The sequence below is a fragment of the Nansenia antarctica genome (assembly GCF_963989245.1).
Source record: "Nansenia antarctica genome assembly, contig: SCAFFOLD_360, whole genome shotgun sequence".
NCBI classification, from domain to species: domain Eukaryota; kingdom Metazoa; phylum Chordata; class Actinopteri; order Argentiniformes; family Microstomatidae; genus Nansenia; species Nansenia antarctica.
The window spans coordinates 34,234-52,232 of NW_027662446.1; the positions used below are offsets into that span (position 1 = coordinate 34,234).

General features: G+C 46.9%; 1 protein-coding gene across 1 annotated transcript; it reads left to right on the plus strand.

Moving 5' to 3' along the window:
• Positions 1 to 2,597: 2,597 nt before the first annotated feature.
• On the plus strand, positions 2,598 to 9,986 carry ccni2 (cyclin I family, member 2; the record flags this gene model as incomplete). The annotated part of the gene is made up of 6 exons (XM_080551262.1): positions 2,598 to 2,711; positions 4,315 to 4,449; positions 4,895 to 4,969; positions 5,269 to 5,409; positions 7,465 to 7,740; positions 9,835 to 9,986. Coding segments are annotated over 6 exons (893 nt in total), but the record flags the coding sequence as incomplete, so codon positions are not given.
• Positions 9,987 to 17,999: the final 8,013 nt, after the last annotated feature.

Genomic DNA, 17,999 nt, shown 5'->3' on the forward strand with positions numbered 1-17,999 from the left:
TGAAGAGATTACCGAGCCAAGAGACTTGGTGTAGAGGGAGAAAAGTAGGGGCCCTAGGACAGAACCCTGGGGTACCCCAGTGGAGAGGGTTCGTGGAGAAGACAGCGATTCTCTCCAGGTCACCTGGTAGGAGCGGCCTGCCAGGTAGGAAGAAAACCAGGAGTGTGCGGTGCCAGAGATGCCCAGACACACACTCAGACACACACTCAGACACACACTCAGACACACACTCAGCCCTGGAGCCTGGACCCTGGAGCCTGGACCCTGGAGCCTGGAGCCTGGAGCCTGGACCCTGGAGCCTGGAGCCTGGACCCTGGAGCCTGGAGCCTGGAGCCTGGAGCCTGGCATATGACTCAAGGAAGTTGGGAGTTTCGTCTGACTCAAGGAAGAGATTCAGAAATGTGTAAAATGTCTAGTATGCACAGCACAGGACTTCCTCATTCTGGGAGGGCACGGGAGCGCTACTGGAAAACACCTCACACACCTCTCACACACACACACACGCGCACACACACACACACACACACTGCAAAACGGATCACGTGTTCTACAGATTTAACGGTCGTCAGGCTAAAGAGCGGCTGTTGCTGGGTAGATAGAGTATCTGCGCGGACTTGGCTGTCCTGTTCTGTGTGTTGGTACATTGTGTGAACATGGAGATATTGTGTCCTGTCTTATCATATTTCAGGCCTGACCTTGCTTTTTTTCGAAGAACACCCAGCTGGGGGGAACACAAACACACACACACGCACGCACGCGCACACACACACGCACACACACACACACACACACACACACACACACGCACACGCACGCACACACACTGAAATCAATGCTGACTGGTTAAGCATGTCCTTATCTGTGTTTTTCAGCTTGTGTGCTTTGATTGATTGATTGAAAACTTTATTAGAAGATTTGCAGAAGTAGGTACATGAAAGTACATATTACATACAAGGTCAACTAACAGGATAAAAACCCAAGAAAGCCACTGGCTTATTTCAATTGGGGTCCTTGATTCTCAATTCATCCAGTGCAGGGCAGATGAACAGCATGATTATATACAGTAACAGGAGTAGACTGAACAAACACAGCATACAGTGACTCTTATTTGATGAGATTAAAGGGGTCGAGCCGGTCCAAAGCTAACAATATCATCAACTGATGTTTTACTTATGACATTATTGTGAGATTTAAAAGCAAAACGTGTCTTTTATTGTATTGATGATAATATTATAGCATTGCAATGCAGAACAATATAGGAAATTACAATGAAATGTCCGATTTTTAAGACTGACAGAATTAATAAATCAATATAAAGATATATTTAGTGGGTTTTATTAGTAATAACGTTAACATTTTTCATGGCCATTTTCGTTGGAGGCTCGACCATTTTGTACCACGGGTCCCGTATGTCCCGTATGTCTGACCCACTAACACCGATTTTTTCTTTTCTCCGTGAAATGACGATCCGGTAGGCGGAGTCACGCGCGTTCAAAACACTGCCTGCTCTGTTCCTCTGCTGCGACTCTGCTTTTCTACTCTTTGCTCTTGGTTTATACCTGCTTTTTTACTCGTTTAATCCTTATTTTTGCGCATTAATAGTTCGGTTGCATTAGATTTAATAATGCATCTACGTCCTTTGGATAGATTGCAACCAGATCTTCTCCATTCTTCCATTGAACACATTGAACACATCCCATCTGCAGTGTTTGAATACAGGGTTTGGGTCAACATGGACGATTAGAAAAGCAGAATTATAAATGCGCTCTGCATCTGCATCGAAGGATTCTCCTCCTGCATTCCCCAACGAGAGAGGTAAGATCTAAAGACGAAAGAGATACATTCAGATACATTCAGATACATTAACAGCTGCAGCTGCAGGGCATTATCCCGCCCAGGGAGGGTGTGTGTGTGTGTGTGTGTGTGTGTGTGTGTGTGTGTGTGTGTGTGTGTGTGTGTGTGGTTCTATTTTGCGCACAATCCCGATCAAGCATCGCAGAATAGTAAAGTGCTTTTCACATTTGACTGCAGGAGACTGTTGGAAACATGCATTTGGAAAATGGCGTTGTTGTTTACCCAAATGAATCGCTTATTTCCTGCTCGCTTGGTCCCATGAATGGAGTGTTTTATGAAACACATACCTTAATGAAACGCATACCTTAATGAAACGCATACCTTTCGGCGATTGAATTAAAAAGTCCGCCAGCCACAGTTAAGTGAAATTGAGGGTAACTTTGATCCATTTAAAAGGCCCACTGGACCATGCAGTAAATAAATCATTCACCCTACAACGGTTGATTTATGCAAGTGTCAATTCAAGCACCGAAGCAAGGGTTTATGATTGAAATATAACTGCAATAAAAAAGCGCTAATTATGTAACAGCACGATAACGGTGTTACAAAACAATCATCTCCAACATTACAATAAACCACACCCACCCCCACACAAAAAAATGTTGGTCATAACATGGGAAACATTTCAAATAGTTTCGTCACGATCATGTTTGTCAGTTGTGGTCATGGCCTTGACACGGTGTGCATCTCTGGGTCCCAGGTGTCCCAGACCCCGGGCCAGCCTGGCCGAGCCCACGGGGGAGATGAGGAGCCCCGGACCGGCCGAGACGCAGAGGCTGGTGGGCCTGCTGGGAGACGCGCTGGGCCGGGAGGAGCGCCTGTGGAAGGTCCCGGTCTTCAAAAACGGCCGGATTGTGGTAAGCCTATGTGTATATATATATATATATATATATATATATATATATATATATATATATATATATATATATATATATATATATGTTGTTTGATGTTCTCTATCCACGGAGACCCAAGTGTTAGACCCAACAGGGCATGCTCACGGTCAGAGAGAGAGTGGCAGCAGGGCTACCTCATTACATGAGGCGTGATTCCCAATCACCTAGGCTCATCTCTCACCTGTTCTCTTGTGTTGTGTTGACTCACACCTGGGGGGGTCAGTTTCCAGAATGCTTTGTTTTTTAAACAGTACTTAATTTCTCTTGATAACCCCACAAAGCCCAGAGAGAGTAACAGTTGTTATAAATAAAATAAAAATCTATGTTTGCACACCGATGTTCTGTACAATAACAAAATGTGTTGAATGAAGAACGTTGCTGGTCTAGGATGGTGGTTCTCAAACCTCTCCTCTGGGACCATCAGCCGTTCCACATATTTGATCTGTTCCACCACCAGCACACCTGATTCAACTAATCAAGTATAAACCATAATTGTTTTGCACTTGATTAGTTGAATCAGGTGTGCTGGTGGTGGAGCAGATCAAATATGTGGAACGGCTGGTGGTCCCCGAGGAGAGAGTTGAAAACCACTGCTATAGAGAGTAACAGTTGTAAAAAATAAAAAATGTTTGCACACCGATGCTCTGTTCGTGAAAGAACAAAATGTTGTTAAATTAAGAACGTTGCTGGTCTAGGAGAGTAGTGGTCCTACAGTTTCAGAAAGAATGTACTGCTTTTGCTACAAAGCTTTCGGGGAAATCAAATCAAATTAAGTTTTATTTGTGTAGCGCATTTCTCACTAAATGATTCAGTGATTCAATGCGCTTCACAGTGGCTCCCCATCAAATATAGAATTAATTTCAAGGTTCTGGTCATCACCTACAGAGCCCTCCATGGTCAGGCACCTGCCCACATCTGTGACCTACTGCGTCCTTACAGCCCCAGTCGGTCTCTCAGGTCCTCTGACCAGGGTTTGTTGGTTGTCCCCCGTGCCAGATCGAAGACCACGGGTGATGGAGCATTCCAAACCGTGGCTCCCAGGCTCTGGAATGCTCTGCCCTGGGATCTTAGATCAGCTGGCTCGGTCGAGGCTTTTAAAAAACAGCTGATATTGTTGTACACCTTTCTTACTTTCACTTGTTTTAACCTGCTATGACTTTCGCTCTTTTATTATGTTTTATTATGTTTCTTCTTTATTATGTTCTCTATATTTAAAGCACTTTGTGACTCGTGGTCTGGGAGAAGTGCTGTACACACACATTTTACTTACTTACTTTTACTTTCTTACTTACTTACTCACTCACATGATGACAGAACACGCAAGCAGGCAAGGGTCAAAAACCTGCACACTGTGCATCCAGGACAACTCCCCTTGCAGCCCTCTACTCATAGAGAGACTACAAAAAAAAACTCACCCAGTATGTCTTGTTCCTCTCCTCTCCACCTCCTCTCCTCTCCTCCTCCTCCTCCTCCTCCTCTCCTCTCCTCCTCCTCCTCCTCCTCCTCCTCTCCTCTCCTCTCCTCTCCTCCTCCTCCTCCTCTCCTCTCCTCCTCCTCCGTGCAGGGCACCGACATCTCTCCGTACCAGCACCATGACGTGATCCTGTGGCTGGGGGACATGTGTCGGCTCTTCCAGTTCTGCCCGGAAACGTTCGCTCTCGGAGTGTGTGTTCTGAACAGACTGCTGGCCACCGTGAAGGTAGAGTGCCTCTGATCCTCACCACCTCAGTTCTTGGCACTATTGGGTGGAGGTAGTGGTGGTTTGGGTGGAGGTAGTGGTGGTTTGGGTGGAGGTAGGGGTGGGTTGGGCGGAGGTAGAGGTGGTTTGGGCGGAGGAAGGGGTTGGTTGGGCGGAGGTAGTGGAGGTTTGGTAGGGGTCGGTTGGGTGGAGGTAGAGTTGGCTTGGGTGGAGGTGGGGATGGTTTGGGCGGAGGAAGGGGTCGGTTGGGCGGAGGTAGTGGAGGTTTGGTAGGGGTCGGTTGGGTGGAGGTAGAGTTGGCTTGGGTGCAGGTAGGGGTGGGTTGGGTGGAGGTAGGGGTGGGTTGGGCGAGTTAGGGGTGGGTTTGGTGGAGGACCACTCATTTTGTACACCTGTCTAGGAGACAAGGCGCTTCAACAAGGTGCTTCTCTCTCTTCTGTCGCAGGCTCAGCCCAAATACCTGAAGTGCATCGCCCTCACCTCGGTGATCCTCGCCGCCAAAGTCAACGAGGAGGACGAGGTGGGACATTTCATTTGATCCCTTACAAGTTTTAACCCTGAAAAATGTCTAACAGCTCTTACAAAGTGGTTAGGCCTTTTTATAAGGCTTTGTAATCGATAAAACACAACACATACAACACGTTTCTCCTGAAGCGTATGAGGCTTCATAGAGGATAAAGCACAACACATACCGTTTCTCCTGAAGCGTACGAGGCTTCATAGAGGATTGAACACAACATACATGACACGACAACGCCGTCAGGTTTTAATACAATACGTTTATTGGCTCCCTTGGCTTCTGCGTCTGTTTATTAACAGGTGATCGGGTCTGTCAAGGACTTGGTTGTGCAGAGCGGGTGCAGCTTCTCGGCGGCGGAGATTCTTCGCATGGAGCGGATCATGTTGGACAAGCTGCAGTGGGACCTCTACACCGCCACACCCGTCGACTTCATTAACATCGTAAGTCCCGGAGCAGACTAGACCAGTCACAGGCGCATTCTCATTCTCACTCAGGCTAAAACAGCAGTACAGTACAAAAAGCACAAGGGGAAATGGGGACGTAACAATATAATATCTTTGTCTTTGTCTCCAAGATGGCTGTGGTTTAACAAACTTGTTGTTGTTTTTTTTCTCCCTCACTGGGTGGAGTATTTTTATTATTATTATTATTATTGGTCCTAGAAATTGTGCGTTGATTTGGCTTGTGGCTAGTGCCCCCCTGTATTACCCTGTCCACACCCCCTGACACCAATGTCACCTAAACAAGATGGCCGCCTCGCCGGCTATCTGTCACCTAAACAAAATGGCCGCCTCGTTGGCTGTCTGTCATCTAAACAAGATGGCCGCCTCGTTGGCTATCTGTCAACTAAACAAGATGGCCGCCTCGTCGGCTACCTGTCATCTAAACAAGATGGCCGCCTCGTCGGCTACCTGTCATCTAAACAAGATGGCCGCCTCGTCGGCTACCTGTCATCTAAACAAGATGGCCGTCTCATTGGCTCATCTGTCTCCCAAACAGCAGGAAATTAAGTGCAACGCATTTTCAGGCCAAGGCACACGTCTGACTAGTGCCTAGAGAGCAGTGTTTTGTTTCAAAAGTGGAATGTTTGAACCCTGGCTGCTACCATAGGGAGAGATCTCCTGGTCACCCAACACACTGTCGCTGCTATGAGCCAACTGACTGTTGTTGTCGTCATGCCAACCAACAGTTCCAGTCCGTTGGCTAATAGCTAGCCTTGCACAGTCAATCAGGAGAAGCATTTAGAGAGAGATGTGATACATATTGATTCAATAATTGATTTGGCTGCGCTCAATCCCAGATACTATCTAAAAAAAAACAGAAAGCATACCAGTTAGAGAAGTATTGGAATATTACCCATGCTGTGGTTGTGTAGCAGTTTCTCCGAAAGCTAAAAAGTTAACTGTCATTTTTAGAACATCCATGCTGTTTTCATTCGGTTTATGGCACACATATTGTACACACATCTTGAAAAGATCTGATACTTGTTGATACACACCACACAAACTTGTGGCCTCCGTCAAAGAGGCATCAAACACAGAATTGCACAACCAGACATACGGTTCTTCTCATCTACGGTGGGGCGACTGCGTGTTAATGTGTCCAGGCTGTCTTTCTTTTGATTACTTTGGCAAACCTGCACCGTGGGCTCACGTGGGCTCGACACCCTCTTTAACAGAACCGGTGTCAGACCAGTTCTAAACCAGGTTTATTCGACCAACCAGTGCAGTCGAATGATAATAGCGTAAGATTGTGCTGGATTATTTGAGAGAGAAGTGGGTGTTTTAAACAGATTGGTCACATCTGCTACACATCTGATTGGTGACCTGACCAACTGACTGTGTGTAGATTCATCACCGGGTAATCCATTACAACTGTCCCATGTCGTCCAAGGTCACAACATGGTCACGACTCTATTTTACAAAAAAATAAAAGTTTCGTACACTTCCAAAAAGAAACGTAACACATAAAAAAATCCTAATAAAATAAAAATAAATGTCTCCGTAATACTTTTGTTTTTACGATTAAATACTTTTCCAACTCTACGTATCCCACGATTACATTCCCCTGAAAACTGAAAATGTACGTTAGTTTTTCTTATGTACTTTAGTTTATGTAAATAAAGTATAGTTAGATATATATATATAATCTCCATCATTTCAAAACAGCAATGGATTAAAATCTACAACAATATCGTCACGTACTTTTTCCACCGACCTAAACACACGGATATGATTGACTTGCGGATTTCAAGGAGTTCAACTTTCGTCAACCTCCTTTGTCCTCTAGTTCTTCAACCTCTTCTCTTTTTTTCTTCACATTTCTTAGACACCATGGCTTATTGGCTAAAGGGCGAGACACATGAAAGCGGATGGTTTGGGTGGCGGAGCGCGCGGGGGGTGGGTGGTTCTGGTAAAGACAACGTTATGAATGAAGTGATGATTGACGGTGATTCCGATGCTCTGTATGTTTGTTATGATCCGATGACTTTGCAGTTCCACGCCCTGCTGATCTCGGGCCACCCCCACCTCCCGACCGTGGGGGGCGCCCCCCTGGCCGCCCTGGCCCACCCCCGACCCCCCCACGCGGCTCAGAAGAGGCCCTTGCTCCATGCGGCGTTGTGGACCAGGCAGGTGCAGCACTGCATGGCGTGCCACCAGCTGTCGCAGTTCAAGGGCTCCACGCTGGCCTTGGCCATCATCACCTTGGAGCTGGAGAGGCTGACCCCCGACTGGTTCTCCGTCTTCACAGACCTGCTGAAGAAAGCACAGGTGAGACACCTCAGAACACCTCTTCCTCTGACCAGGGTTTGTTGGTTGTCCCCCGTGCCAGATTGAAGACCAAGGGTTATAGAGCATTCCAAACCATGGCTCCCAGGCTTTGGAATGCTCTGCCCTTGGATCTTAGATCAGCTGGCTCGGTCAAGGCTTTTAAAAAACAGCTAAAGACTGTCTTGTATAGATAGACAGGCTTTTGGATAGCCTCAAGGGCCTGTCTCTCTGTGTCCTGTTGATATTGTTGTACACCTGTTGTCTGTTACGTGTTTTTACTTTCACTTGTTTGACTATTTTAACCTGCTATGACTTTCACTCTTTTATTATGTTTTATAATGTTTCTTCTTTATTATGTTCTCTATATTTAAAGCACTTTGTGACCCGTGGTCTGGGAAAGGTGCTGAACAAATACATTTTACTTACTTACATGATGACAGAACACGCAAGCAGGCAAGGGTCAAAAACCTGCACACTGTGCATCCAGGAAAACTCCCTTGCAGCCCTCTTGCTCATAGGTCATGCTCTCACATGAAAGTCTGAATCAGGACCCGGAGCAAGTGGATGAGTTTGCAACATTGTTGCATAAATTATTTCTCAGATTTGCGTTCTCACAGCCCTTTATGTAAACGAAGTAACATGTGCAATGTTACTTCGTTTACCCAGTGAAGAAAGCTCAAGTGAGACACCTCAAATCACCTCCTCATCCCCCACTATACATCCCCCCCCCCCCCCCCCCCGTACAGGTGAGACACCTCTTCACCCCCACTATACACCCCCCCCTAGGGGAGGTAGAACACCAGGGGAGGCTGGGGGAGGTAGAACACCAGGGGAGGCTGGGGGAGGTAGAACACCAGTGGGAGGCTGGGGGAGGTAGAACACCAGGGGAGGCTGGGGGAGGTAGAACACCAGTGGGAGGCTGGGGGAGGTAGAACACCAGGGGGAGGTTGGTTCCATGCATTACAATGAGGCCCGTCCTCCGATTCCTACCTCCGCCTGCCTCCCTTGACACACTGTGTAATGTGTGGCAGTGTTGTTGTCGTCTAGGAACAGCCACAACCAACCCTCGGGTGATGTTTTCCCCGGCCTGGGTGTGGTTCTCCAGGCTCTCTAGTGTTTACCTGCTGCATAGTCAATATTAGACCCTGTTGGCATTCTACATGTTAATGAACCAGGGCGGGCCGCCGCTGGCACTAACAGTCTGTGCGGTCGCTTAGGGCCACAACCGTTAGAGGGGGGGGGGGGGGCACACCTTTGCTGTCGATTTAGCGCAAGCTACCGCCTGTCAATCAAAAACTCTGCTAACCCCCGTAGACGAAACACCAGTCTAGGCCCTCCCTCTCCCCCACCACAAAACGAAACATCTGTCAATCCAAGACTTCGCTACCACCACCACCGCCGCCGTCAACAAACCATGGGGTTAGGGAGGGGGGGGGGGGGGGGGGGGGGCACGGCACAATAGAAATCTTGCTCATAGCCACAAAAGTTCTAGGGCCGGCCCTGTAATGAGTCTAGTGTTTGCTCTGTATAATAGTCAATATTTGACGCCCTGTCGGCGTCTATCGTGTTAATGAACTATGGACAGAAAGGGAAACTGAATCCCGAAAGGTCAGGTCAGTGTTCCTTCTCTGTACAGTAACGCCTCTCTCCTTCTCGTGTCGAGACACAGAGGGATCTGTATGTTCGTAGGTGAAGTGAACAGATCGCAAATATTGCAGCAAATATCGCATCTGTTTACCTTCCTCTCAGTAATTTTTTTTACTGCTGTAAAAACAAGGAAACCGCAAAACAAGCGACTACAGATCTCCTCCGAAGTTGTTTTTCCACATTTCACAGACGATGTGTACCACAGAAATATCAAGTCACATGATGTTTTTCCTTTTTCTATTTCAATCCTCCTCCTTTCTCTCCTCCCTCCCCCCTCCTTTCTCTCCTCCCCCCCTCCTTTCTCTCCTCCCGCCCTCCTTTCTCCCCCCCCTCCTTTCTCCTCCTCCCCCTCCTTTCTCTCCCCCCCTCCTTTCTCTCCTCCCTCCCCCCTCCTTTCTCTCCTCCCGCCCTCCTTTCTCCCCCCCCCTCTCCTTTCTCCTCCCCCAGATCCAGAGCGCTGAGTTCATCCACTGCAAGGAGATGGTGGACGAGTACCTGACCAGCCTGGAGTTCTCCCTACCCGCCAACGCCGTCTACATCTTCGACAGCGCCAGCATGACCAAGCTCCAGGACACCCGGGCCTCCTCCTGGAGCCCCGCGTCCCGCCTTAGACACACCGGGGAGGGGAGGAGAGGGGGCAGGGGGAGGGGGGAGGACCAGGGAGGAGGAGGAGGAGGAGACGCAGACGAGTTCTACGACGGTTTCCGGCGCTTGTACAACGAGACGCTGGCCCCACCCCCGCCCCCACCACCGGAGGTTGCCGGGGGCGACGGAGGTCCAACCCTGCACCCCCCGCGCCCGAAAAGTGCCTCCCCTTGCCCACCTCTCTACCCCCTCCTCTAAGCTAATGTCCCGTCTGTCTGTCTGTCTGACTGACTGACTGACGGAAACAGTCCGAGTGTTTGTTGAGTGTGGGGGATGTTTTTTTTTATGTTTGTGTTTTTTTGTGGAGAGCGATGAACCAAGAAACGGTTTGTAAGGATCTTGGTGATACTGTCCCCTCCTCTTCCTCTGACGTATTCCTGCACTTTGATATTTAGATGAGGCTTTTTTGTATGCAATATAATTTTAATATTATATTTTTTCAAGACTCATATTTGTAATTTTTAATTTGTTACCTCTACTTTGTAATTAACGTCTTTTGTTGTCGTTGTTCATAATAACATGTGCCTACTATGCTTGCCACTTTTACTGAAATACTGCAATGTAACTGTTACATATCACACGCATCCTTGAGTATGTTTGAGATTGATAGAGTAATGTGACTCTTGTCAACTGTGAAATTCATGTTTTTCATGTCAAAGTTGAATCATCTTCCGTCGTTCGAACATAACAGTAGCTACTGGATGCTACGACCATCTTCCAAAGTGATACATTTACTTGTAAAGATTTTTTTATTTTGTATGTTTCAGATACAGGCAGCTATGTTACTGTTTTAAGTTGTCCCCAGAATAAAGCTATGACTGAGAAACCTCAGATCTTCAAATCTGCCTTCTGACCCATTTCTCTTTATTAATCTGTGAAAGTCAGAGAGTTACCATCATGATTCTTCCCTTCATAGAGAAGCCATCTACATCAGTGGAGGCTGGTGGAGGTAGAATCGGAGGACGGGGCTCATTATAATGCGTCGACTCTAATGAGGGATGGTATCAAATGTGTTTGCGAGGGTCCTCCACGTGAGACCCCCTCGAATAGACACTCCCCCTCCTCCACTGATCTACATCCATCTATCCATCCATGACTGTAAATCACAACCTGGGACCGGTTGCATAAAGATAGATTAAGACTGGTCTAAGCCTTAGACTAGCCTTATATTCTCAGGTTAGACCAGTCTAATTAAGACTGCTTGTTGCATAAAAAATAAGACTGACTTATTTTGAGGTTAGAAAGTTAGCCACTCCCCCACTTCCCCCCTGGCTAAGCTTGATTTAAGAGCAGTGTTGCTATGGGAACGAGTCAGGCCTAGTAGCTAGCTAACACTGTAACTCCAGCGCGGTAAACTACTTCACTGGTTCTAAGTCAGTCTTACCTTAGTCACTCATAGGCGAGCTTTATGCAACAGGAACATCTTATAGTCTATAGCAAGACTGACTTAAAGTGAGATCTAAGACTGGGTCTATCTTTATTAAAGTGAGATCTAAGTCTAAGACTGGGTCTATCTTTATTAAAGTGAGATCTAAGACTGGGTCTATCTCTATTAAAGTGAGATCTAAGACTGGGTCTATCTTTATTAAAGTGAGATCTAGGTCTAAGACTGGGTCTATCTTTATTAAAGTGAGATCTAAATCTAAGACTGGGTCTATCTTTATTAAAGTCAGATCTAAGTCTAAGACTGGGTCTATCTTTATTAAAGTGAGATCTAAGTCTAAGACTGGGTCTATCTTTATTAAAGTCAGATCTAAGTCTAAGACTGGGTCTATCTTTATTAAAGTGAGATCTAAGTAAGTCTGGGTCTATCTTTATGCACCCAGCCCCTGTGTAGTCCTGCATAGCTCAGTTGGTAGGGCATGGTGCTAGCAACACTGGTTGTGGTTTTGCCCAAAGTGTGCCAAGAGAACATTCCCCGACACCTTTGGGACGTGGCAGAACAGGAGACGGTGTACACTACAGGTGTTCCTGATAAAGCATTCGGTGAGTGTACATAGTGTCGGTCTCACCTCAACCATGTTGGAACGTGTGTTTGATACCATTCCTCAATCATCTCTCAGGAACAAGGGGGGGGAAAGCAATAAAATGGGGGAAATTACTTAAAATAAACAGAATTATCTGCCAACAGAACAGGAAAATGTCATTAAGTCATCAAGTTCACCAAGTTTTTCTTCAAACAAGTAAGGTATCTTACAACTACTCCAGAGACCCATCCCACCCTGGGTACGAACACTTTGCTCGGCTGCCCTCGAACAGGCGGTTCAGGACCATGTTCGCAAGGACAAACAGACTGAAGCTCAGCTTCTACCCCAGGGCCATCCAGGCCCTGAACACAGCAAAGACCTAGGTTCTAGGCCCTGGACAATCTAGACAATGTGATGGCAGCTACTAGATTGAAATCAAGTGTAATACTGAAACACAAATGTGAACATTTCAAACCTGCAAACTGCGACACTTTAAATGAATGTGCAATAACACTATGTGCAATATGACAACCCTAGGGTACATAAGGTTCAGAGATAGGAAATATTAGGATATGTATAGCATAGCATAGAGTACAGCACAGTGTTTTATTTGTATAGTATAGTATAGTGGATAGTGTACATAGCCTTTATTTATGTAAACCAGCTCTTTTCCCTTGTTTTTAGTTTTTTTTTTTCTAGCACCAGGGGAGCCCCCCCCTCCCAAATTTCGTTGTTTGGTACCTGTACTATATCAATGACAATAAAGACCATTCATTCCATTCATTCAACTAGTGCATTCGGACAAAGAACGAAACAAATTCTGCCTTGATTTAAGATATCTCATCTTACTTAGATTTACTTTTTGCAGTGCGTCCTCTGATTTCTACCTCCACCAGCCTCTCCCCCTGGTGTAACACTGTTAAATGTTGTGTCTGTCTGTCTGTCTTATCTCTGTTGCTGGGATATGTCAGTGAGTGAACACAGAGCTCCTTCCCTGCCAAGCTGTACTGAAAACGAATTATTCTCTAAATGTTTCTATTCCAGTTTGACGAAAGGATCCTGTATGTATCTGGTTAAGGAGTGAGTAGCTGTGTGATGGTGGAGCCCAGCCAATATAAAGCCCCACAGATGAAATGGAGATATTTCCTCCAGAGGATAGCTTATTCCAAAAGCCTCTTTCTAATGAAAAACGGGGGAAGTTAAGATAATAACCGACGGAGTCGAAGAATAGACACGTGATGCAGATGTCTGCAACTCTGGAGCCAATACACCGTTGTGCAACACGACAGAATGTATGTCGAAATGTTCAAAACACAATGGAAACGTTGTGGAGAACAGTTTGGGAGTGGATGTAGCTGTGGTGATTTGGAATCTCACTCTTGTTATAGCAGAGGTATCCGGTTTGAACCCCTGCCTGTCACATATAATAATAATAATAATAATAATTAATTGTATTTATTTATTTAGAGCTTTTCCGGGGCTCAAAGATGCTGACGGGGAAACTGAAAACACAACAAACAACAAGCAACAGATAACATGAGCACATAGAACACAGAGTTAGGGAACAATTAACACAGCAATGTCCGGGGGGGGGGAGGGGGGTGGCAGGGTTAGGGGAGATGGCTAGGGGTAGGGGAGGTTGTATGCATGTCCAGGGGGGGGAGGGGGGTGGCAGGGTTAGGGGAGATGGTTAGGGGTAGGGGAGGTTGTATGCATGTCCAGGGGGGGGAGGGGGGTGGCAGGGTTAGGGGAGATGGTTAGGGGTAGGGGAGGTTGTATGCATGTCCAGGGGGGGGAGGGGGGTGGCAGGGTTAGGGGAGATGGTTAGGGGTAGGGGAGGTTGTATGCATGTCCAGGGGGAGAACAGGTAGGTTTTGAGGTGGGATTTAAAAGTGGAGAGTGAGGGTGAGTCTCTGAGTGGCTGAGGGAGAGAGTTCCAGAGGCGGGGTGCAGATCGTGAGAAGGCACGGTCTCCCAAGCCTTTGGGTTTCGAGGGTGGGACAGGGAGGGGAACAGTGGATGAGGATCAGAGGGTACGGGTAGGGCGATGGGGGAGAAGGAGGTCAGTCAGGTAAGGGCAGCGGGGGGCAGGCTATGGAGGGCTTTGTATGTGAGGAGGAGTACTTTGAATTTGATGGGGAGTGTGTGTGTGTGTGTGTGTGTTTAGGATAAGTGTGTGTGTGTTTGAGATAGGATAAGTGTGTGTGTGTGTGTGTTTGTGTGACGTCAGCTCACTTGTATCTGCGTGTTTCACTTCCCCGAGCTGCCTCCAGAGGTCACCAGAGGTCACCACAGGTCACCTGTTACTGTCCGTCAGGCTTGACGCACCGCAGGGTCGTCCCAGAATGCACTCTGCTTCCTCAGACGTTTTTCTTTCGTCGTTTGGAGCTGTGAGTACGCGCATTCGAAGTCGCTCCCGGAGCAAACAACCGACGCATGCTCCGCTTGAAAATGGTGGTTTCACTCCAGTTAGAAACGACGCATCGAGGCTGTCCATAGGAAAACAACAGCGCATGCGTGTTGATCTGGATAAGGGCGGGACGAACGGGCAATTTTCAATTTTTCTGACCAATCAACTACCACGTCTGTTGCTTCGATTGAGTATGTTACTTTGTTTACATAAAGGGCTGTGTTGCAAACTCATCCACTTGCTCCGGGTCCTGATTCGGACTTTAATGTGAGAACATGACCAAAGACTGTGACATTGATGTTTTACAATCGTTACGATTTCACAGCTCATTGCCACATAGGAGGCGGTGGTGGTAGACTAGAGGTTAGAGAGGCCGGCTAGCAATCGGTAGAAAGGTTGCTGGTTCGATCCCCCTGCCTCGGGAGGGAGCTGAGCTGCATGTGCCCTTGAGCAAGGCAGTTAACCCCTAATTGTTCCAGGGGTGCTGACAATGGCTGACCTCTGTGCCTAGAGCAAAAAAAATACCATATAACAGTTGAAGGGGGGGGGGGGGGGTAGTGGTGGCCTTGTGGATAGTGAGCTAGACTGGTGATTAAGAAGGTCATGAGCTCAAATCCCACCTGAGAACACCACCACCACTAGTGTTCCCTAGTCCTAAATTACTCCAGGGAGACTGGTCTAGTTGTAAGTCGCTTTGGATAAAATAAGCCTCTGCTAAATGGTGGAAATGCAAATGACGCACAGAAAAAAACACACCTCAAAACATAACAAGACACACCTTATGAAAATATTGTGTTGAATGAATGAATGAATAGTTTAATGACCACACGACCTAGGTCGGTGGAATTTGTTGTCGTCGGAGGAATGGAAGCACTGCTTTTAGGCTACGAGACTCTCAGGAAACTGTGACCCCAGTACAGCTCGGCCCGGTTGGGCTGCATAGTGTGTGTTTTTAAGAGTATCTGTGTTAGTGTGTGTGTGTCCTTGTCTGTACTCAGTGCAGCCTGCCCCAGCGACAGCTGACTCTCTCTCTCTCTCCCTCTGACACTCTCTCTCTCTCTCTCAGCTCTCTCTCTCTCTCTCTCTCTCAGCTGGTGTCAGCAGACAGCAGAGAGGACCTTCCTGTCTCTAGGTTGTGTGTTTGGCCCAGCAGAGCCTCCGTCACGCTGCCCAGGGCTGCTGCGGTAGAGGAAGTGTGGAGCAGAGAGCTTCTGTTTACTGACTAACCACCGTCACTGTCTCTGTGAGAAAATAACATCTCCCTCCATCTATCCCCTTTCCTCTACCCCCCCAACCACTTCTCTCTCTCTTCCACCCCCCGCCCCTCTCTCTCTCTCTCTCTCTCTCTCTCTCCCCACCCCAACCACTTCTCTCTCTCTTCCCTCTTCCACCCCCCCTCCCTCTCTCTCTCCACCCCAACCCCTTCTCTCTCTTCCACCCTCCCTAACCCTCTCTCTCTCTCTCTCCCTCTTCTCCTTCTCTCTCTCTCTCTCTCTCTCTCTCTCTCTCTTCCACCCCCCCCCTCTCTCTCTCTTCTCTCTCCCACGGAGCTCCTTCCTGCCAGGTGTGTGTGTGAGTGTGTGTGAGTGAGTGTGTGAGTGAGTGTGTGAGTGAGCGTGTGTGAGTGTGTCTGCCAAATCCTTCCTATTTAACAGTGACATAAATCAAAGCATGCTAGGACAGCTCCAAGGCGATGGTTAGCATTTATTCTCAAAGAAAGTAAATACATCTGCTCTCTTCTCGTCTGGCGCCATGAACACGGTTCTACTGGGGGACGAGGCCTCTGTTAGGGTCTGCCTTTTATATGGGCCATGTAAACTGATGACACACCGCTCACACACACACACACGCGCACATACACATACACACATACACACACACACACATACACACACACACACGCACACGCACACACACACACACACGAACACACACACGAACGCACGCACGAACGAACGCACGCACGAACGAACGCACGCACACACGAATGCACGCACGAACGCACGCACGAACACACACACGCATACACACACGCACGAACGAACACGCACACAAACACACACATGAAGGCATGCACAAATGCATGTACCAACACACACGAACACACACACAAGAACACACACGCACGCACACACACGCACACACAAACGCACGTACACGTCATACACACACGTCATCCACACACAGCATCATGTGCTTTATCGTAGCATACTTAATACACGAATACACGTTGCATATCGGCGTCTTAATAAAGCCAAATACAGTAAGCTCTGAGAATATTCACATACAAGTTCTGGATTACAAAAAAAGAAAAGAAAAAAACAACAGCACCAGAATATTGCATAACTTTAAGACTTTTAGGGCTGGTGTTTCTGGATGGTACCTCCGTATACGCATTTGCAAAAATATCTCTATACACAGGTACTTGTTACATGACTGTTTGTTATTGCTTATGGCTGATCTAAGGCCTGGACACGTTTGGCTCAGAGTTCGGAGGTCAGACCTTGGCACTTGGCCTAGAGAACGGTTGGCGAAGAAGATGATGACTGATCTACAGCTACTCTAACATGAAATGTTGATCGTTACATAACGTTACAATGTTGTCTGACGACAGAGATGAACTCCCTGTCCAAAGGCAGGTTATTATATAACATGATAGTACCCAAGATGTTGTGGTAGAAGAGTGTCCATGATTTTGTGTTTCTCTCCTCTCTGTTATTGGTAAAGCAACAGATCAGTAAAGTAAGTAAGTCTCAAACTAGAAAAAAAATGAAAAAGAAAATGACATTAAACAAAAACGTATACAACAAAAAATGTTCCCAAATCATAACATGTAACATCCTAGGGTAGGTAATGGCCACTGTCAGGAAGTCGCTCTCTCTCTCTCTCTCTTTCTCTCTCTCTCTGTGTCTTCAGTGTCTTTTGGTCCATGTGCACATGTCAAGAAGGAATGTCATGAAAACAAACGATGTCGATGTTGCTATGGTGATGGAAGACAAATCCATGGTCAGCTTGGGGGGCGCCCATAAATTAACTGAAAGATAAAAAAAAAAACAACGACAGACAGACAGACAAACAAACAATGACAAAAATATAAAAAACAGGATGAGAGAAAGAACACAAAACACAATTGTGGAGTAAATAACAACAATAAGTCACCAAAAAGATCTGTTTCATGGACACGTTATGACAAGACACGTTCATATTCTTTCATGAAAAAAGGCGGGAAGAATAATATCGAAGGTGAAAGTATCTCTCTGAAAACAGTAGAAACTAGAGGAATGTTTGTCTTGTATAGAAACACCAGGAAACAAACACCAGGACACCAGGAAGAGAAAGAGACATCAGGAAAAGAAAGACCAGTGAGAAAGGTGTGGGTTTAACCTCAGAGAACGTGTCTTTACGTTCATGCTGAATTAACTCCAATGAATTAATAAAACGGGACTGTGATTCTTGAAGCCGCCAGAAGAGGGAGCCCTTTCACTCCGTTTAAAAAACAACCAAAAAAAACAATCCCATGTGAACGGCCTAAATGCCCATCTCTAAATTGCCGAGATGTGACAGGAAATGGCATGGCACACTTCATCAGC